Here is a 22,974-nt window from a genome sequence, read left to right as displayed (position 1 = left end):
TCTAGAAATCTGAAGTGATCTATTTCCACTTCTGAAGAAAGAGGTATACTTGACCCCCACAAGAAGGGCAGGATAAAAATTCTGTAGGATACCAGCTATGATTGCAGAGATCAGTCAATAAGTAGAAGGTATTTTGGGTTGCTTTTTTTTTTTTTCTGAGCTCAGCCAATAGAGGATGCTGGGTTTGTTGAGGCTGCTAGATAAAGGGGTGAAAGAGGCATACTTTCAAAGTACTTAGACTTACAAAGTTATATAGGTTACAATATAACCTTGTAAGTCTAAGTGCTTTGAAAATGAGCCCCATAGGCTTTTTTACAACAGTAGTAACATCTATAATATTGGGATGAGCTCATTGATCTAGAGAACAAAGATGCTGATGGTACCGTTGAGAGGGGCGTTGTAATGTACAACAGCAGTCCTTAATCATTACCCACAAAATCCTTTATCTCTAAAAAGGAAGTAGGTAGTATGTGGAGCATCCACCAGCCTCATATGAATGTCCTCACTGAGACCAGACGCACACAACCACACAAGATGACAGGCAGCAAATGGTGGAAGATAGGATTCCAGAATATATATAAAATACATCATACGTTATATGTATAAGATGGGTCCTGCATTTACCTGCTGCTGCTAGTTCTGACTGCACCTGTGGGGATAGGCTAGATGAGAAACCTTGGACCTTTTCAAAGATGGTATGCATATAGTGTACCATATAGAATCAATAAGCTGCAATATGGGCAGATAACATTGCCCCTTGGAACATGTTGCCTAAATGCTCCAACTGCCTAAGGTCTTTACCAGGCGTTATATTGGAATATTCTCTACATTTTCTTTCTTTCTCCATTGCTTAACCACGACTACTACCGATAAAATGCAAAAGCTGGATTTTATTGAAATCTGGTGCTGGCTGAACCTTAAACTTAAATACCAGCAGGAGACAGGCTGAATGATAAGTAGGGCTGCCACATATGGAGCTGCTGTTCTTGCAGGAGATCATGAATTAGTATAGCTACCCCAGCTTTCGGGGCCTCAAGAAGGAACCTCTATTGCCATGCGCTGCACGAATCTTGGATAAAATGTGTCTCCATAGGGGAATTTGTTCAGTACAGGAGATGGATCAGAGGGTATCCCCATAGAGCAGTGGTTCCCAAACCTGGTCCTGGATGCATCCCAGCCAGTCATGTTTTCAGGCATGCACTGCCTCCACATCTCTCTCATGAATAATTGTGGATGTCCTGAAAACCTGACTGGTTGGGGTGCCTCCAGGACCTGGTTTTACATCCACTTCTGATCCCTCATCCCGTAATCCAGTCAATCATACATTTATTCACGGTACTATGTACACCATATGTCTTTGTGTCTAACACTGCCCTTTTAGCTTCCCATTGTCTCCTTCCAATGTTTCTATGTTGATGTCCCATTGTTATATTCCTAATGATATTCGAATGTCTCGCATAACTCTGTACAATGTAATCCATAACCAAGTTGTAACAAATGTATTTCCATTATTCATATCTTATTGTAAGCCACACTGAGCCCGCAAAAAGGTGGGAAAATGTGGGATACAAATGCAATAAATAAATAAATAAACAAACCAATGCCATAGACTACTCCTCTGCTTCAAAGGAGGGTTCCAGGGGAAAAACAGAGAGCAGAGAAATTGATTTTGAAAATAATAAGTATCTCTGTGCAACAGGAGTAATATCCATGGATTGAAATGGCATTGCACTGAGAATTACTGATTCAGTACTTAGTAGGTTCTTGATGAATTTGTTGAACATCTCTTGCAGAAATAAATGTTATTCTGGAAAGGGTACCAAATCAGATGGAGATGATTCATCAGCTACTGTAACCAGTACAGAGTTGATGTCATCTAAGGTTTATCTATCATCGCACAGATAGATACGTATTTAGCGTATGGCTAAATTGGGGAGGAAGAGAAGGTATGCACTGAATGTTCGCTATTGGTATAAAACACATCTTGTCCTGAATCAGCCTGCTTATGAACCATCCTGTGCAGCCAAGTTAGGACAAGATTTGCCAGCAGTACTGTACTGTAGCAGAAGCTGTGAGAGGTAGATTGTGTTTAGGGAAAGGGAATGGGACTTGATATACCGCCTTTCTGTGGGGTTTTTTTTTTTTTGCAACTACAGACAAAGCGGTTTGCATAGTATATACAGGGTTATGTGACTTGCCCAGAGTCACAAGTCTGCTGCACTAACCACTAGGTTACAATATCTGTTGCAGGACCCATAATGCTAAGGTGTCTGCTAAGGTTCTAGAACGTCAGAAGGGACTTTCAAAGATGCTTTCACCTAAGGCCTGTGCAAGCATTTGGAAGACAATGGTATTTTGTGTCTGGGAAGCTCCAAGGAGCTTTGTACCACTTTTGAGGATCTCTAGCATTGCTGCTTTGTTGCTGGATGACACTGAGGAGAATCTCCTAAAATATACAGTCAGACAGTCACTGTGCCGGTGCCCTCTTCTCCTGTGTTCAGGTGACTAGAAGCCTCTTGAATGATTTTCAGAAAACTATGCTCATGAAGATTTAGCTAAAAAAGTAGACAAAGTGATGGGGACGGATGGGATACATCCAAGGGTACTCAAGGAACTTGGGAAGTTCTGATGGCTCCTGTCTGACCTTTGCTTCTTTAGATGACCAGAAAAAGGCAGATATGGTCCTTCTCCACAGATCTGGAAGGAGGAGGTTTTATTCATTCATAATTTACTATACCACTTCAACTGATGGAGAAGGGCTAAGCAGTTCAAAGACAACATAAAAGGAAAAAACTCCAAATAATAAGACAGAGACTCAGTCAATCCATATGAAAGAAAATAAATAAATTCAGAAAGTGGTATATCATACAGCTGTCAACCTATCGACGGCTGGGGCTATAAGCTTGTTGAAAAAGCTAGGTTTTTAGAGCAGATTTAAAATTCATTAATGATAGTTCACTGTGTATGTATAAAAGGTAAATTATTCTATAAGTAAGGGTCAAGAAAGAAAAAATGCACAATTCCTAGTAGTCTCGTAGTGTGCTGCCTTAAGGCTGAGAAGGACTATACCAGAGGTTTTCAACCCAGTTCTTGGGGCACACCCAGCCAGTCGGGGCTCTCAAGATATCCCTCATTGAACTCAATGGGGATATCCTAAAAAACCTGACTAGTTGGGTGTGCCCCGAGGACTGGGTTGAAAACCTCTGGACTAAATAGTATCACAGTAACATAGGTGACAGCAGAAAAAGATCTGTACGGTCCATCCAGTCTGCCCAACAAGATAAACTCATATGCGCTACTTTATATGTATACCTGACCTTGATTTGTATCTACCATTTTCAGGGCACAGACCGTAGAAGCCTGCCCAGTACTAGCCCCACCTCCCAACCACTGGTGCTGCCACCCAATCTCTGCTAAGCTTCTGAGGATCCATTCCTTCTGAACAGGATTCCTTTGTGTTTATCCCCATGCATTTTTGAATTCCGTTACTGTTTTCATCTCCACCACCTCCTGCGGGAGGGCATTCCAAGTATACACCACTCTCTCCGTGAAAAAATACTTCCTGACATTTTTCTTGAGTCTGCCCCCTTCAACCTCATTTCATGTCCTCTAGTTCTACCGCCTTCCTGTCTCCAGAACAGGTTCATTTGCGGATTAATACCTTTCAAATATTTGAACGTCTGTATCATATCAGTCCTGTTCCTCCAGGGTATACATGTTCAGGTCAGCAAGTCTCTCCTCATACATTTTGTAATGCAAATCCCATACCATTTTTGTAGCTTTTCTTTGTACTTCTTCAATTTTTTTTTACATCCTTAGCAAGATACGCCCTCCGAAACTGAACACAATACTCCAGGTGGGGCCTCACCAACGACTTCTACAGGGGCATCAACACCTCCTTCCTTCTGCAGGTCACACCTCTGTCTATACAGCCAAGCAACCTTCTGGCTATGGCCACCGCCTTGTCACACTGTTTCGTCGCCTTCAGATCCTCAGATATGATCACCCCAAGATCCCTCTCCCCATCTGTACATATCAGACTCTCACCGCCTAAAATATGTCTCCCGTGGATTTCAACTCCCTAATTGCATCACTTTGCATTTCTTTGCATTGAATTTTAATTACCAAACATTAAGACCATTCTTCTAGCTTCTGCAGATCTTTTTTCACATTTTCCACTCCCTCCAGGGTGTCTTCTCTGTTACAAATCTTGGTGTCATCCGCAAAAAGGCAAACTTTACCTTCTAACCCTTCGGCAATGTCACTCACAAATATATTGAACAGAATCGGCCCCAGCACCGATCCCTGAGGCACTCCACTACTCACCTTTCCCTCCTCCGAGCGAATTCCATTAATCACCACCCTCTGGCATCTGTCCGTCAACCAGTTCCTAATCCAGTTCACCACGTTGGGTTCTATCTTCAGCCTGTCATTTATTCAAGAGCCTCCTGTGGTCATTTAATGATGGTCATTTAACTAAGGACATGGGTTAGGGTGTAGGGAATAACTAAAGCATTAAGATATTGGGGGGGGGGGGGGGAGACACACAGTCTAAATGCTTTGACTGTGAGAAGAGGTACACTCATTCAGCTCTTACCTTACACACAGAAGGTTGTGAGTTCAAACCCCGTAAAGCTTGGTTTAATTTCTAACTGGTAAGAAAAGACAAAATTCAATACTAGTAGGTTTGACTGTGAGAAGTACAATTTTAAATATAATCCTGTGCCACTGGGAGCCAATGGTGATTTTGAAGCAAAGGAGTCACATGATCTGATTGATAGGCTTGGCAAATTAACCATATAACTGTGTTCTGTAGTGTTTGTAGCTATTTCAAGGTGGATTCTGGAAGAATCAAATAGACCATGTTACAATAATCAATACAAGATATAAGAAGGGAGAGTGTCAAAATGTGGAATCAATGGCGTAGCCACAGGTGGGCCCAAGGCCCACCCACTTAGGGTTCAGGCCCACCCAACAGTAGCACACATTTAGTGGTAGCTGGAGGGGATCCCCAGCTCCACCAGCTGAAGACTGCCCCCTGATGGTAATGAAAACACTACTCTCCTTGATACTGTCACCTACGCATGCTCAGTCTTCAGCACATGCCTGCTGCAGACTGTCAAGGTTGAAAGAAGCATTTTCTTGCCAGCTGAGATTTTTTTTTTGTGGTGGTGGGGGGGGGGGGGGGGGGGGGGAGAACACTTGGTGCCCACCCACTTCTTGCCTAGGCCCACCCAAAATCTGTTGTCTGGATATGCCCCTGAGTCGAATGAATCATAATCACAATAGCTCTGGACCAAGCAGAGTTCTCTAAGTATAAAATATCCTGTCTTGCAGAGGGAGGTTGCTTGTGGCAGAAAAGAGAGCTGGTAATCTAGGGTGACTGCAAGATACCAAAATTAGTCAAATAGACTAATTTTAGTGCCAAATAGGTAAAGATCAGAAGATGGGAAGGACTGGTGACCAGTAAGCCATCATGCGTTAGTTTTGTCTGGATTCAAGATTAAGCGATGAAAATGTAGCCACTGGGCAACAGAATTAAGACAGGCTTCTAAGTGAGGAATATCTGGAATTTCTGGATCTGTGTAATTAAGCAGTAAAATGTCAACAGCATAGAAGTGAAAAGAAATGGCAAAGCTTTGAATTAAAGTGGCTAGAAGACAAAGAAAGAGATTAAATAAAGCTGGAGAAAGGCTAGATCCTTGCAGGATACTGCATGGAAGGGGTTTTAGAGCCGACTCTTTGGTGGACGTAATAACTCTACAGTGGTGGCCACGGAGAAATGACTGAAACCAGTAAAGAACTATATTGGTGGAACCAAATGAGAGGACAGGAGAGAATGATCAATGAGATCAAAAGGAGGAGTGGCCTAGTGGTTAGGGTGGTGGACTTTGGTCCTGGGGAACTGAGGATTCCCACTTCAGGCACAGGCAGCTCCTTGTGACTCTGGGCAAGTCACTTAACCCTCCATTGTCCCAGGTACAAATAAGTACCTGTATACAATATGTAAGCCGCATTGAGCCTGCCATGAGTGGGAAAGCGCGGGGTACAAATGTAACAAAAAAAAAAAAAGCAACTGAAAGATCTAAAGATACAGCAAGAACTATGAAACCTTTACCCAATTTGGAGTGAACCTCACTAAGAACTGCTGCTAGTATAGTTTCTGTACTACAAAAGGCCTAAAACCACACTGACACGGACGATATGAAGGTTCTATGTATAAACTGGGTGAATTTGAACAAAAATTTTTTTCTAAACAATCATTGATAGGAAGCACAAATTTGAAACTGGCCAGTAATGAGCTGGGTCGAGACAGGGTTTCTTCAGGATAGAGTGCATCACTGCCACTTTCCATTGAGTAGGGATAAAACCTGTAGTCAAACAGTGGCCAAGTCAGGTCACAAGTACCTGGCAGAAACCCAATTAGCAGCAACATTCCATGCTACCAATCCCGGGTCAAGCAGTTGTTTCCCCATGTCTGTCTCAATAGCAGATTATGGACTTTTCTTCCAGGAATTTGTCCAAACCTTTTTTCAACCCAGACATGCTAACCACTGTTATTACATCCTCTGGCAAAGAGTTCCAGTGCTTAACTGTTCGTTGAGTGAAAAAATATTTCCTCCTATTTGTTTTAAAAGTATTTCCATGTTACTTCCTCAAGTGTCCCCTAGTCTTTGTACTTTTGGAACGAGTAAAAAATCAGTTTACTTCTACTCATTCTACAGCAGTCAGGATTGTGTAGACCTCAATAATATCTCCCTTCATCTGTCTCTTTTCCAAGCTGAAGAGTCCTAACCTCTTTAGCCTTTCCTCATACGAGAGGAGTTCCATCCTCTATCATTTTGGTCGCTTTTCTTTGAACCTTTTCTAATTCCGCTATATCTTTTTGAGATACAGCAACCAGAACTGAACGCAATACTCAAGGTGTGGTTGCACCATGGAGCAATACAAAGGCATTACAGTAGGTTGAATAGATAGGGGATATCAATCCAGAAGAACTACGTGACACTGGACCATTTACAAAGGATAACCTTTGTGTTTGGATTTTTGTATTCAAATAGTTAAGAGAAACTTTCCGCTCATGGTAGTGAACCTGCTTATTTTCGAACGAGAAGGCTGGCCATCTTCCGACACAAATCGGGAGATGGCCGGCCATCTCCTAAACCCGGCCAAATCGGTATAATCGAAAGCTGATTTTGGCCGGCTTCAACTGCTTTCCGTCGTGGAGCTGGGCAAACTTCAAGGGGGCGTGTCGGCAGGGTACAGAAGGCGAGATGGGGGCGTAGTTACGAGATGGCCGGCTTCGCCCGATAATGGAAAAAAGAAAGCCGGCCCTGATGAGCATTTGGCCGGCTTCACTTGGTCCTTTTTTGTTCATGACCAAGCCCTGAAAAGGTGCCCCAACTGACCAGATGACCACTGGAGGGAATCGGGGATCACCTCCCCTTACTCCCCCAGTGGTCACCAACCCCCTCCAACACAAAAAAAAAATAAAAAAAACATTTTTTTGCCAGCCTCTATGCCAGCCTCAAATGTCATACCCAGCTCCATCACAGCAGTATGCAGGTCCCTGGAGCAGTTTTTAGTGGGTGCAGTGCACTTCAGGCAGGTGGACCCAGGCCCATTCTCCCTACCTGCTACGCTATGGGAGCCCTCCAAAACGCCCACAAAACCCACTGTACCCACATCTAGGTGCCCCCCTTCATTCCCAAGGGCTATGGTAGTGGTGTACAGTTGTGGGTAGTGGGTTTTGGGGGGGATTTTGGGGGCTCAGCACACAAGATAAGGGAGCTATGCACCTAGGAACAATTTGTGAAGTCCACTGCAGTGCCCCCTAGGGTGCCCGGTTGGTGTCCTGGCATGTGAGGGGGACCAGTGCACTACAAATGCTGGCTCCTCCCACGACCAAGTGGCTTGCATTTGGCCAGGTTTGAGATCGCCGGCATTAGTTTCCATTATGGCTAAAAACCAATGCCGGCCATCTCTAAAGCCGGAACAAATGTTGACATTTGGACAGCTCCGACCATTTTATCGAAACGAAAGATGGCCGGCCATCTTGTTTCGATAATATGGTCGGGACGCCGCTTTCCGGGGCCGGCCTTTAAGATGGCTGCCCTTATAGATGACATAAAACCACTTATACTGTGTAAGTTCCGGAACTTGCCCAGTCACACCCTTCACTTCACCACCCATTCACTTAAACCTTGTGTGGGCACATTTCTATATATTCATAATCTGTGTACATGCTCCCCAATTGTTGTTTCCTCAATTTCAAATCTTCCACTTGTGTCTTAGATATCGTCCTTAAAGGTTCAAATTATAGTCCTTATAAATCATAAAAATCTTCTAAATCACATCAAGCAGGAGCACAGTGTTCACAACAAAGTCTCTCCAGCACTCTTCTTGGAGTAGTGTTAGTTCAGCAGAGTGAATCAGTGCAGTGTGTCAAGGGCTTCCTGGAATTTACATACTGTTTCCAGACTTTAAGCACCTTCTAACTCTTCACACCTTCTCTCTTTTGTTCCTGGATGCGAGACCGCATTTCGAACACTCCTTATTCAGGAGGAACATTTCCCTTAGGAATCATGAGTCCAGCACAGGACCCTCTGTGAGCGTCTCAGCAACTTAAGTGGCTCACAGAGGGTCCTGTGCTGGACTCATGATTCCTAAGGGAAATGTTCCTCCTGAAGAAGGAGTGTTCGAAATGCGGTCTCGCATCCAGGAACAAAAGAGAGAAGGTGTGAAGAGTTAGAAGGTGCTTAAAGTCTGGAAACAGTATGTAAATTCCAGGAAGCCCTTGACACACTGCACTGATTCACTCTGCTGAACTAACACTACTCCAAGAAGAGTGCTGGAGAGACTTTGTTGTGAACACTGTGCTCCTGCTTGATGTGATTTAGAAGATTTTTATGATTTATAAGGACTATAATTTGAACCTTTAAGGACGATATCTAAGACACAAGTGGAAGATTTGAAATTGAGGAAACAACAATTGGGGAGCATGTACACAGATTATGGATATATAGAAATGTGCCCACACAAGGTTTAAGTGAATGGGTGGTGAAGTGAAGGGTGTAACTGGGCAAGTTCCGGAACTTACACAGTATAAGTGGTTTTATGTGATATATGTATTGTAATAAAAGAAATTAAATATTTTAAAGGAAGAACGTTTTTTGTGATATAGTTTTGGGATCTGTTCTTCTAGTTTAAATATTTATCCCCAGTAATATATATGCCCTTATAGATGGCCAGCCCTGTTAGATTATGCCCCTTGAAGTGACCTTTCTGGGACAAGTGTTAGTAGACAATGATCGAAAGATAAAATATAACTCCTTACAAGGATTAATAGCCTTGAGTATACGAGATGAATAATATGATTTCTTGGCTTGTTTCAGATGATAGTTAAAAAGACAGTGACGTTTCCTACATAACTGTAGTGCAGCAGGAGTTTTTTTGTTTTAAGTCAATGGAATTTAGCTTGTCGCAATTGGCACTTTCAAAGATGTAAACCTCCATGGTACCAGGAACGTTTAGAGACAGTAGAATTAGGTAGTGAAAAATACAATACAGCATCTGACATTTTTGAGTTCCAACACTGAGCCTGATCCTAGAGAATTAATGATGGAAAAATCAGTAGAAAGAACCACTCCAAGGGAGGGAAGGGTAAAGGGGTCGATATATACAAATCAACCTATGCATCCAGCTTCTTTTACATAAGCACGCAACTATGGAATGCTCTACCAATCGCCGTGAAATCAACATACGACCACCTAAACTTTCGGAAACTCTAAAGACTAACCTATTCGAAAAGGCATACCGTAACGATCCAACCTAAATGCCTTAACCCCGCAACACAACAAGATAAAAGCTCAAACTGGACATAACCTAACCCTTCTTCCTTACAACCCCCAATGTGCCTATCATACTTGATCAGTACTCTGCCTTTAACTTAACTTTGTATTTGTTCATACCGGTATTGGCGATCGCCTCTACTGTACAATGTAAGCCACATTGAGCCTGCAAATAGGTGGGAAAAAGTGGGATACAAATGTAACAAAAATAAAGTAAAATATATGGAAAACATCTTGAATTTAAAAATGGACTTAGGACTAGATTCTATATATGGTGCTCAAAAATTCAGCACCAAGTAAAAGCATGCTGAGTGAAATTCTGTACAAGTCACATAGTTTTTACAGAATGCCACTCAGCACCTTATTGTTGTGTCATACAATCCGCATCCACGTAAATCTACGCATGGTGTATTGAATATGCTTAGAATTCTATGCCTCTATTGTGCCATGCAATATATAGAATATGCTCAAAGTCACCACAGTATTTAGAATACACCCAAATATCTGCACATTGTTTAAAACCTTATCGGCACCAATTTGATGTCATCATGTAAAAAAAAATCATGATGTCATAGTGCGATATGTGCGGGGACATTCACAAGAATGGCTTCAAAAAGGAGAATGCCAAAATTTTTTTATTATTTGTTGCATTTGTATCCCACATTTTCCCACCTATTTGCAGGCTCAATGTGGCTTACATTATTCCCTAGTGACAGACTCATACCAACATAGCAAACTCCTTGTCAGGCTGTTTTTCTGGAAGGAAAAACTCTATTTTGTCAGGCCAGGCCACAGAAGAACCTACCTCAGATATAGAAGGGCTTGGGAAAGACTCACTGTTAGCTACAACTCCCAAGCCTCCATCCCCAAGAATGTAAGTCTACTAAGTACTGTATAGTAGTTATGTTTATGATTATAGTGGTTTACTTCCTCCCTTGCTTAGGGATGTCTATTAAGCAGGATGCAACAATCCCAGCAAAATATATATTTTTATTATTGCTTTCATGGATACTCAGAACATATGGAATACTTAAAACACAGTTTTTACTGTAGTAGACCACTCCTCATTGGTCCAGATATTTTTATAGAACATTTTTTTTAGAAACTGTTTTCAGACCTACATTCTTAAACATGCTTTCACAATACTTCACTTTTGCAGGAAGATTTAAATGGCTGATCTCAAGACCAGACCTGAGGCCAACATGGCCAGGTTTGATGCTCTTCATCAGGGTAGCGGTACAAATAACGTAACTGCAGCCTTCTTCCAAGCAATACTGCAGTTATGTTATTTAGACTGCTACCCTGATGAAGAGCAACAAACTTGGCCATACGTTTTGGGGATTCATAAAAACAATAAGAATATGAAGCATTTCCAGACACACTTCAATTGGTGTTAAAAAAATATATTTTGCCGGGATTGTTGCTTGGTGTTAATAAGGTAACGCTGCATTGTGAGAGATTGCCCTATTTAGTGGCTTGTTTTTTTTGGGGGGGGGGGGGGGGGGGAAGTAGGCATCAGTGACAGGGTTTGAACTCCCCACCCCAGAAGGATAAGGCAAGTGTTCTAACTAGTCCGACACCTTCTTTGCTGAGTAACAATCCTTCTTAGAATGGAAAAGCCTGTGTCTCTCAGGAGGAATGAGCAAAATACATACAGGTTTTGCAGGCATCAGTGACAGGATTTGAACTCCCCATCCCTTGTTGTCTCCACACAGATGTAGGACCTCTGCAAGAGGGGGCCGCTACCTGTGGTAGCATAACCAGCAGATCCTCTCTCCACTATAGGAGGATCTGGGGGAGGCTCATAGCAGCCTATAATTCACAAGCCTCCTTTCCCAGAGATGTAAGTATTACAAGTATGCACAGGACTGCACACAAGTGTAATTCAGGATTGTAGTGGTTAGCTGGGCCTGGACCAGGGCAGAATCTCCAAAACACAGGGACCTTCCTCCCTTGCTTAGGGATCTTTCTTAAGAGGGGAATGGATGTGAGGGGAACATCAGCCAGTGATGGGATTTGAACTCACCATCCTAGAATGTTAAGTCTGGTTATCTAAGCACTCTGTCACCTCCTTGGCTGTGTAGTCATGCCTCTTTGAATGGCAAAGCCTGTATCCCTGAGGACAGATGTTCAAAATGCAAGCAGCTCAGGGGAGCAAGAACCAGTGTTGTGATTTGAACACACCACCCCAGAAAGATAAGTGCAGTGCTCTAAACACTAAACCACCTCTTCTGTGATGTGTCTCGTATCATCACTGATCCACTATGGGGGTTAATGTGATCATATCCGATTGTAGGTTGGCCAACTAACAATACAAATTAGTGCTACATACTCTGCCAATACTGTAAAGTTCTAATCTTACAGTCACAACCAAGGAGGTTTAATGACAGGAGATGGCATGACGTCAACAAGTTGAAGGAGGACTTCCCACTAGATCCAAAGAGGTCTAAAATTCTCCCCAATGCAGCCGCCACCATCTTGGTAGATCCAAAACAATGTAATTGAGAGGGCGGCATGTTCCACACACTGCTTTCAGCCATGTTAATGGCCCAGATGGGCTCATGGCGTTTCCTGTCATTAAACCTCCTTGGTCACAACAGCCTCTCTATCCATGCCATGATGCATTTATATAAACATTGGCATGGCACTGTGAGATGGTGATGGAGGCAGGAGCTGGTATGTCATGTAAAACGGCTGTCTGAAAAACCTGTCATGTACCTGGAACTCAGCATCCCTCTCCCTTCCCACCCCTCATCTCCATACAGATGGAGGATCTGCACAAACTGGGCAGGTACCTGCAGCAGTATTACAGGGACTACCTCAAGGGAGTGCATCAGGAGCTATGTGCAGAGGCAGGTGAGTAACACTTTAGAATGACATGACCCTCTCCACTTCTCGCTCATCTCTAGGGAACCATTAGGTGCCAAAGTAGCACCAATTGGCAAAGGTTCGTCCCTAACTCCCATGCTCAAGTTCCAAACTGCAAGGCCCACCTTTGAACAGGTCATGGTCAAATGTGCAGCTGAGGGTGAGCATGACTGTAACCAATGTTTATATTTCCCACCCTTGTAGCTCAGCAACCAGCTGCCCCACCCCTTGGAGTTCCTGCTTTTGCAGGGCCAGCCTCTGCAAGGGAGCAGGATGAGCCGTAGGAAGGGGATGAAGAGGAAAGAACTGAGGGAGAGGAAGATGAGGATGAGAAAGATGAGGAGGATAATGCTACAGAGGGCGAGGACAGCCCACTTACTTCCCTGATCACCGTTTCCTCCCCACCCCCCCCCCAACCTGGCAGCCCTGGAGCCCATCTGCCACCCCAGGAGCAGCTGAACTGGCCTCAGGAGGAACTGGCCCCCTCTCCAGAAGAGGGCAATGGGGGCTCAACCCTCCTCCTCTCCAATACAGAGAGCGGAGGCTCAATCAGTTCAAGGGGCAGGTGCAGCTTTCCTTGCACCTACCCCTGGAACCCAGCCTATATTGGAGAGGATTGAGGCGAGGCTTGAGGCCATTGAGCAGCAACTAAAGGTGGTCTGGGCTGCCTTGCTTGTCATCCTGCTAGGCTCAGACCCCTCCCAGGACCTTTAAGTCTGTCCCACTGCTGAGGCAGCTCCAGGAACTTCTGGAAGCCCTCTCTCCCTCCATCCCATGCCCAGTGATCCTCTCCCCTTCCCTCACCCTTTTAGTTTAGTTTATACAGTACAATACCCCTTTCTTTCTTTCTGTGTGTCTATTTTTTTCCACTACCCCCTTTGTAAATACTTTTTTTCCGGAAGCCTTTTTTCTTCTTCTTTTTTTTTTTTTTTAATCCCCAAAGATCTTAATATTTTATACTCATTTTATTTTTGTATAAAAGTTTCATAGTTCAAGTGTATATGGGTGTCCTGTGTTTTATCTCAATGCTTATGGCTTCTCTATGTGATATCAAGGTTCTGAGCCAACTACACAGGTGTTATGATCAATGTGAAGAGCAGAAGGGAGAGAAGGCTAAGGAGTGCTGTAGCAATATCCTCTCAGATGCATGTGTCAGCTGCAAACCTAGCAATGGGGTTGTCATGTGGAACACATATATTTGTATTCTACACCTGAAGGCTATGTTCTACCCATGAGGCAACTGTTTTATAAGAAAAATTCAGTGCAAATAGTTCAAGACTTTATTTTGGCTATCAAATTGAAGTGCAATAGTGAATGGTAAGCAGTAGCTGAGGTGGAAATCGAACTCAGTTTCCCTTTGTCCTAGGCCACAACCTCAGCCACTAGGCCACTTCATAAACCTCACAATATCTCCATCAATGTTCAGGTTATCTGCAACATAGCACTTGAGATTACAGATGTCTGTGCATACTACCCTGGATGTTACCACAATTCCTATGTGCTTTATTATTTGGGCATCTATGAGGCCTTCCAGAGTGGGGAAATCAGAGGCAAATGGCTAGTAAGTGAGAATCATCTCACAACCCCTACACCCTTTTAATGATTGATCATCAACCTCCAGAGGCCAGAAGAAAGTTGGTACAATAGGGAGCAAAGTGTTACCAGAGCGATCATTGAGCAACCATTTGGCCTTTTTAAATCAAGTTTCTGCTGTCTCAACTGCTCTGGCAGTAACAAGGTACGTGACATTCTTTATGGATGATATCAAAATCTATAATAGGGGAGACATACAGGATGGTGTGGATAATATGAGAAGGCATCGAGAGAAGCTGAAAAATAGTTTATTTTATTTATTTATGGCATTTATATCCCACAATAGACTAATGTGGCATACATTAGTCTATTAAGCAAACAATAGTACTAATCTCTTATATCCCTTCCTCTCCCTTAGAGATCTGTGCCTGTCTCATGTTTCTTGAATTTAGAATTTGACAGCTATGATTTAACAATAAAAAAACGCATGGTCATGTATTTGGGTAGCAAAAGCCCAAGGGAGCAGTACAATATAGGTGGTGAAGTACTTCTGCACACAAAAGAACAGAATTTGTGAGTGACTGTATCTGATGACCTTAAGAAGGCCAAACCAGGTAGAAAAAGCAATGGCAAAATCTAGAAGAATGCTTGGGTGCACAGGAAGAGGAATGGCCATCAGGAAAAAAGGATGTGATGGTACCTCTGTATGTCTCTGTTGAGATCTTATTTAGAGTATGTATAATTCTAGAAACCACATCTTCAAAAAGATATAAACAGGATGGAGTCGGTCCAGAGGGTGTCTAGTAAAACAGTTAATTGTCTTCATCATAAAGAATATGGGGGACATACTTAAAGATCTCAATATGTATACTCTGGAAGAAAGGCATGAGAGGGGAGATGTAAAAGAGACTTTTAAATACTTCTGTAACAAACATGCACAAGAGGCAAGACTCAATTGAAAAAAGCTCTGGAATGAGGGGGCATAGGACTCAGGAATAATCTAAGGAAATACTTTTATGGAAAGTGTAGTGATGGATGCATGGAACAGTTTCCCAGTAGAAGTGGTGGAGACGAGGACTTTCTAAATTTAAGAAACATGAAACAGGCACAGATCTCTAAGGGAGAAGAAGGGATATAAGAGATTAGTAGTCGGTATGGATAGGCAGACTGGATAGCGGCCTTTATCTGCCATCATTTTCTCTGTTTCTCTGCAATGATTCTGAAGATGATTCAGGTTGTCTTTTTGAGCTTGTGGAGACAAACATCCATAATGCCTATGATTGGTGCCCAGAGAAATTAAGCATTTGGAGTTAGGTATCAAAAGTTATGGATCTTCCTCCCAACGTTGCAAGCAGGGATGGAACCTTATCTGGGACATTTTTTGATCAGCAAAAAATAAATACAAGACACACAAAATTATTTTTTTTAAAGGGGACAATGAAAAACCAACTTTGGAATCACACACAAAGGCTTAAAAAAACTTCTCGAATATGGAGGAGCTTGCATTGTGTCTATTCAGCAGAGTACAAAATTCAAAATAGCAGATCGACTAGAATTAGGCTTCACTTCATTCAATGGAGTTTGCTTTAAGTAATTATTAGAGGGATCTTTTTCATATCAGACTTTTTTTTTTAATAATTTACCATTAGACATGACAGCAATTTTCTTACTTTTTTTTGCAAACATTTAAAAACTTATTTGTTAGATTAATTAATGATTCATCAAATATTTATCAAACTCTATTGTACTTTATTAATACTGTATTATTCTAGTAGTGCTTTGGACCTTTTTGAGGGATTAAGTGGGATATAAATGTCAAGATTAGATTAGATGAGATGAGATGCAGAGATCACAATACAAGGAAAGAGCTACACATACTCAGAACTTTACACTCAGTTCTGAGTTCTGTTTGTCCTGGTGACATGTGATGTCACCCACTGATGTTCCAGACTCAGTCTTGCTTGTTGATGGAAAACAGTGGCTTCATTCAGCACTTTGAGCATGCAAAGTAGTAGCATTTACATATATAAGCAGATAATTTTACAATGTATATGCTTAAGTATGGAGTTTACAAAACTGGACTTTGAAGAAACCAATTAAGGAACAAGACCCAAAACAACAACTTGTGGCTTCTGCCTTGGTTTTAAAAACCAGAGGAGTAGTCACATTTTCTCCCTCAATCACCCTTCAAACCTTAAAGTACAAACAAGCAGTTAACCAACACTTACCGTGCTAACTTTGTAGTTGCCGACATGAATCTTTTTCAGCTATGTGTAAAATGCTATAGCAAAACAGGAAAATACCTGCACACTTTTCATGCCCACCCAAATCATGTCCAGAAAATGTCCCCTTCAAAACAGTGCATTATGCAGATACAGTGTGTAAGCTGTGGCTTTTCTAAAATTGCTATTTAGAGGTATACATCCACTTATGTGTGTAAACCCTCTAACATGTGAAAAGCCTTGCAAGCTTTCTAAAATGACTACGTTTGTGTCACTCTAGCACACACTCTCAATCAACCATCAGTCTTCTCTCATATGCTCTCACCTTCCTGCAAACCAATCTTGCTATCCCCTGAGGTGAAAGGAACACTTCAGAAATGTAAACCCCAAACAATTTTTATTGGTTTATATAATTCCTGTACAGCGGGGAATGACAACAGGACACTCCCCATTGCAAAAACAGCAGTCCTAAGTCAGAGGACACAAGACACAGGTCCAAAGTCAGTACTTCCATCTCAGGCGATGTGGAAAGGTGCGACTTCAGTTCTTCTCAGAGTCAGGAGGCAGGATGATTTTAGCGGGGTCATAATAGTTCTCTTCAATGAGGGGTAGCCCCAGGGCCTCTCGCTCCTTCACTAACCTCTCTGCCTCTCTTCGAGCCCAATCTCGCATTCTGGATAAAGTCAGGAGACAGGGGGAAAAAAAGCAACCACTGGTTATGACAAGCTCACCCGACAGCCAAGAACAATCTACATCAATCATTTCAACAGAGCCAATATCAGAAAGCTGCATTAATTGGTCCTTTAATTATCACTTGTTCCTTCATTTCTCACATGCAGCTCATTTAACAGAGACAGATATCAGATTATGGAAGGGGAGGGTGGGGGTAGTGATTTTTCTGCACCCTAATTAGCTTAATTGCAGTATGATGGCTTTTGGCCTGTATAACTAGAATTGGGAGCTTTGCTTAGATGCTAGATACAATAACTCCTTTTTGATGGTATAAGTGTGGTTGCAGTTTATCAGGCAAAGGGAGAGGAGGCATGTTCTCTTAGAGAACATTACTTCACCTTGCAAGATGGGAAAAAGTAAATGCACATGAAAGATGAAGTGATTATACAGAATGCAGGGAGTTACTGTGATACTATGGAATCCTCTCAAGATATTCCCCCATGCCACCTCCACCCTGACAGCATCACTGATCAGTCTCAGACAAGACTGAGGAAGACCAACACTTTTTTCCTCCTGCTAACTTTAGACCAGGCATGAGGCAGACAGAGGTTGAGAGGTCTCCTGAATATATTTGCATCCTCTTGTTGCCTCTGGTATTTTCCATCACAAATCATCCCACCTTTCCAATTAAGCTGGGAAGGAAAGGTAAACCAAGTAAGATAGAGTGCCTTAATTGCGCTAGCTCATGATGAATGACACCACTTTGCCTTAATTGCTGCTTTGTTAAGACAGTAACAAAGCTAATGGAAACTGTGGGCTGGAGTTGGTTGAGGTACAGGAACGAAGGAAATTGTGGAAGCAGACACGGTCAAAGTGGAAGAGGTATTAAAAATCTTTATTAGATTAAAATACTGCCTGACACGGCCATGTTTTTCCCTGCATGGGCTTTATTTTTACTGTAATCAAAGGGTCACATAACTTAACATATAAGCTATGTACAAGCAAAACATAAAAACTATAAGAACAACTAATAAAGCCAATGAATAAATAATAATAGTTAAAATCATCATGTACAAAGTAAAATAATAAATAGTTAAAATAATCATGTACTAAGTAAATCTTAAAAGAAACATATAAAACACACAAATAGTTCAGAAGCTCATTCTATACATATAAAATATGTGGGAACCAGGTCAGACTGTGTTACATACGCTTGTGGTGTTGGTGAAAATCTTCACCATAAGACATTGCTATGGATAGTAAGATAGCAAATCTCTCTCACTGTATTCCTATCTATTGGCAATTTTAACATATTTCTTAAAATTGAAAATAAACATTTGGGTAAAAGAAGGCATACCCTTCATGATAATATACTTTTTTTTTTTTTAAACAAAGCTTCCATCATGAATTATTTACATTTTAAAGGCACAGTGGTCATTTTGTTTTAGCAATTTTTGTCATCATGGCAAAATTTAATTATTTTTATGGGATGTGAAAGAGGAAGTTGTGCCCTTCATGTGGATATCTTTTGTTTTCAAAAATGAAGTTTTATTAGGTTTTTATGAGTATTTTTGTTGTGGCCACCATCTTGGATAGCCGTTTTTAAAAGTTTGAGTTGGTTTAAAAAGCATTTTTTGTGTTTTTAGATCATTTTTCAGTGGGTCTAAAAGTCATTTTAATTGTTGTATTGTTTTTATTTTTTTTGGTTTTTCAATGTTTTTGAAGTTGTTTTGAGCCTCGATGTTTTACAGTGAAAGTCAGGTGACCCACTTAAAAGCAGTAGTCTCACTGACAGTCCATAATGCCCATCCTCCTTTAAGACTGAGGAGTTCTGCCTTGGGTAAACAGTATTATGACTGAGCAAATCTTTCTCACAGTACTCCTGTTTTACTATCCACGGCAATGCCTTTTAAGATTTACTTTGTGCATGATGATTTTAACTAATTATTTGCTTATTTTGTTTGTTACATTTGTACCCCGCGCTTTCCCACTCATGGCAGGCTCAATGCGGCTTACATGGGGCAATGGAGGGTTAAGTGACTTGCCCAGAGTCACAAGGAGCTGCCTGTGCCGGGAATCGAACTCAGTTCCCCAGGACCAAAGTCCACCACCCTAACCACTAGGCCACTCCTATTATTAGTTTTTGTGTTTTGCATGTACATAGCTTATGTATTAAGTTCTGTGACCTGTTGGTTAGTTATGTTTTGTTGTATTTTACAGTGAAAGTTAAGTCACTGAAGCAGCCCATGCAGGGAGAAACACGGCCTCATCGGGCAGCATTTTTATCTGCTATAATAAAGATTTTTAAAATCTCTTCTTCTTTGACTGTCTGCCTCCACAATTTCCTTCCTTCTGGACTTAGCAGACCACCTGTCTACTTGTTTCTTGGGGTACAGGAAGCACAGCTTCTTCACCATGAACAGAAGCAGCACAAGAAAAATCGGAAGCCTGAATTCCTAGGCTCCAATCTTGGCTCTTCTGCTCTCTCATTTAGAACCAAAATATGAAAAGAAGTTTTCTGTCTTCTCAAATACCTGGCACCTTTTGCTTAAGTGATGCCTACCATTCCATGCTTTCTAAAGAAAACCAAAGGGGTAAAAGCCTCTTCCAACCTAGCCCTCTATGGGATAGTATCATTGGTCCTGATTCTGCGTCAGTCAGCAAGAAAGACAGAGAATTAGACAGAGAGAAAGACTGCCACAGAAGAGTAAAAACTGAGAAGGTTAGAGAAATGATGGGAAGACATAGGGGACAGCAACAGAAAAGAGCAGTTGAAGAGGAATGATTACTGGCCTACATTCTAACGTCCTGTCACTCTCTGAATGCCCTTCAAGGAGTTCCAGATTTCAGAAAAAAAGTGCCTGTGTCTCTGCTACTGCCTATTTCCTGCCTTTCTTTCTTGTCCCACACCTGCATAATGAATCCTAATCAAAGACCTTCACTTATAGATCTGGCCCAATTGAGTGAAGGATGCAAATGCAAATAGTTAATTGAAAACACAGTCACCTCCAGAAAGGAACCAGGTTAGTCTTACATGACAGTCAATGTCATTGTAACCTCTGGGAGAATCCACAAAGTACAGATGTCAAAGACCCCCCCATAAGCATCCCAGAAAAAGCGACACAAAAATGCTTTACAGCCCATGCGTTAAATTGTGTAACTAGTTGTTGCAAGCATTAACGCCCCTTTAAAGGAGAGGGGTGAACAAACATGTGGATAAAGGTGAGCCGGTTGATATTGTGTATCTGGATTTTCAGAAAGCGTTTAACAAAGTACCTCATGAAAGACTCCAGAGAAAATTGGAGAGTCATGGGATAGGCAATATTGTTCTACTGTGGATTAACAACTGGTTAAAAGATAGAAAACAGAGAACAGGGTTTAATGGTCAGTATTCTCAATGGAGAAGGGTAGTTAGTGGGGTTCCCCAGGGGTCTGTAAATTTGCTGATGACACTAAGTTATTTAAAGTTGTTAAATCTCGGAAGGATTGTGAAAAATTAAAAGAGGACCTTACGAGACTGGGAGACTGGGTGTCTAAATGGCAGATGACATTTAATGTGAGCAAGTGCAAAGTGATGCATGTGGGAAACAGGAACCCAAATTATAGCTATGTCATGCAAGATTCCATGTTAGGATTCAACAGACCAAGAAAGGAATCTATGTGTCGTCGTTGATGATACGTTGAAACCTTCTGCTCAGTGTGCTGCTGCGGCCAAGAAAACAAATAGAATGTTAGGTATTATTAGGAAAGGAATGGAAAACAAAAAAGAGGATGTTATAATGCCTTTGTATCGCTCCATGGTGCAACTGCACCTCGAATATTGTGTTCAATTCTGGTTGCCGCATCTCAAAAAAGATATAGTGGAATCAGAAAAGGTGCAGAGAAGGGCGACGAAAATGATAAAGGGGATGGGACGACTTCCCTATGATGAAAGGCTAAAGCGACTGGGGCTCTTCAGCTTGGAGAAAAGGCGGCTGAAGGGAGATATGATAGAGGTCTATAAAATAATGAGTGGAGTTCAACAGGTAAATGTGAAGCGTCTGTTTACGCTTTCCAAAAATACTAGGACTAGGGGGCATGCGATGAAGCTACAATGTAGTAAATTTAAAACGAATCGGAGAAAATGTTTCTTCACTCAACGTGTAATTAAACTCTGGAATTCGTTGCCAGAGAATGTGGTAAAGGCGGTTAGCTTAGCGGAGTTTAAAAAAAGGTTTGGACGGCTTCCTAAAGGAAAAGTCCATAGACCATTATTAAATGGACTTGGGGAAATTCCACTATTTCTGGGATAAGCAGTATAGAATGTTTTGCACTTTTTTGGGATCTTGCCAGGTATTTGTGACCTGGATTGGCCACTGTTGGATGATGCTGGGCTTGATGGACCTTTGGTCTTTCCCAGTATGGCAATACTTATGTACTTATGATAATGTGGGGATTTATGGGAGGGGGGAAGAGGACCAATGGTAAGTGATCACTCTGTGAATGGTGGGGATTGCCATGAGGTGCAATAAATCCCCTTTTTCTGTCTGTACCTGTCTCTCTCACCTCCTGTCAGTCCTAACTGCCTTGTTTAGAAAAAAAGTCACACACACATACAACACCTCAGCTCCAGGATATGACTTTAGGCCCAGCTGTCATCATCCTGGGCTAAAAGAGCTGTGGTAAGGTAAGGGAGCTCTCCTGCCAATCACAGCACAGTCCTACAAACAGCTGTTTCCCCTTAGCACTTAAGCAGAACAGCGAACACTATTTGCACTCAAATGGAATCAGTCACTTTGCATTCTGAAGTGCTGGCATGTGCTGACGTATTACAACAATTGCAGTGCACCTAGGAGAGGCCAAGGACAAGAGAGTTGTATACACACTAAACTGTAATGTGGCTTTAAAGAAGCAAACCCTGCACTACCTGTACCAGAGCAACACAGTTCATTCATTTCAGTATTTATAAGCGGTTTACAGTTTCATTTACAGGTACTAGGTCTGTCCCAAGTGGGCTTGCAATCTAAGTGGTACATTGTACTACTGTTGTACCATATTATAATCTCAAGAAATCATGAGATCCTAGCATAAAGAAATACAGGAGCACTGATGTGGGGGGAGCTCACCACTACTGCGATCTCAGCTTCCCCCGTGTGCACCCTTCACCCTCTAAGAGGCTCAGTTTTGAAAGGAAAGAGACAGTGATAAGATGGGGGGAGGGAAAGATGTCATCAGAGTTCTTAAGATCTGCTCTTCCATTCATTCCCTGAACCACTGACAGCAGCAAACACAGCCCTGCAAGCACTTTTCACACCTGACCTACTTTTCAGCTATTGCCATGGGTGGCAAGAAAGATATGCTAATGCAAATTAAGAAATTGGTTCATATTTGCAACATGTGGACAAAAGCAAGGGAGGCACAGACATACAGAGGGGCTTCAGCCTCCAGCACAGGAGAAACCTGTAACAAGCGGAAGCCCCTCTGTATATCACTAGCATAGGAAGGAGGGAGTGGCCATGCTAGAAACTAAAGACCCTCTGTATGTCCTCAGCAAATGACAGAGACAGGCTGGAGACTGAAGCTCTTCTGAATATCTCCAGCACAAGGGAGGGCAGTGACCATGCTGGAGACTAAAGCCTCTTTCTGTATCTTCAGCCCTGGAGGGAAAAGGGGGAGACAGTGACAGGGAAGGAGGGAGTGAGACTGGAGACTACAGCCATTCTGTTTATTCCCAGCACAGAGGATAGTGACAGGGAACGGAATGTCAGCTTGACTGTTCAACAGTGCTTTAACCGATTGTTTCATGGTTTAGCAGCTTAATATTCTGTTGATTCTGAGTATACTGCATT

The 22,974-nt window shown here is 42.1% G+C and overlaps 1 protein-coding gene across 1 annotated transcript in view; it reads right to left on the bottom strand.

The window, feature by feature from the left end:
- Positions 1 to 16,854: 16,854 nt before the first annotated feature.
- The window catches only part of LOC115462392 (NADH dehydrogenase [ubiquinone] 1 beta subcomplex subunit 11, mitochondrial-like), a 123,202-nt gene continuing 117,082 nt past the window's right edge, over positions 16,855 to 22,974 (bottom strand). The window contains exon 3 of the mRNA XM_030192400.1: positions 16,855 to 17,147. Within this exon, the coding sequence (XP_030048260.1) occupies positions 17,015 to 17,147 (133 nt within the window). The 3' untranslated portion in view covers positions 16,855 to 17,014. The remainder of the gene's footprint in view (positions 17,148 to 22,974) is intronic.

Source organism: Microcaecilia unicolor, chromosome 2, assembly GCF_901765095.1.
Source record: "Microcaecilia unicolor chromosome 2, aMicUni1.1, whole genome shotgun sequence".
Classification (NCBI taxonomy): domain Eukaryota; kingdom Metazoa; phylum Chordata; class Amphibia; order Gymnophiona; family Siphonopidae; genus Microcaecilia; species Microcaecilia unicolor.
The sequence above is the reverse complement of the archived record's forward strand: the minus strand, read 5'-3'. Positions and strand labels throughout refer to the sequence as shown.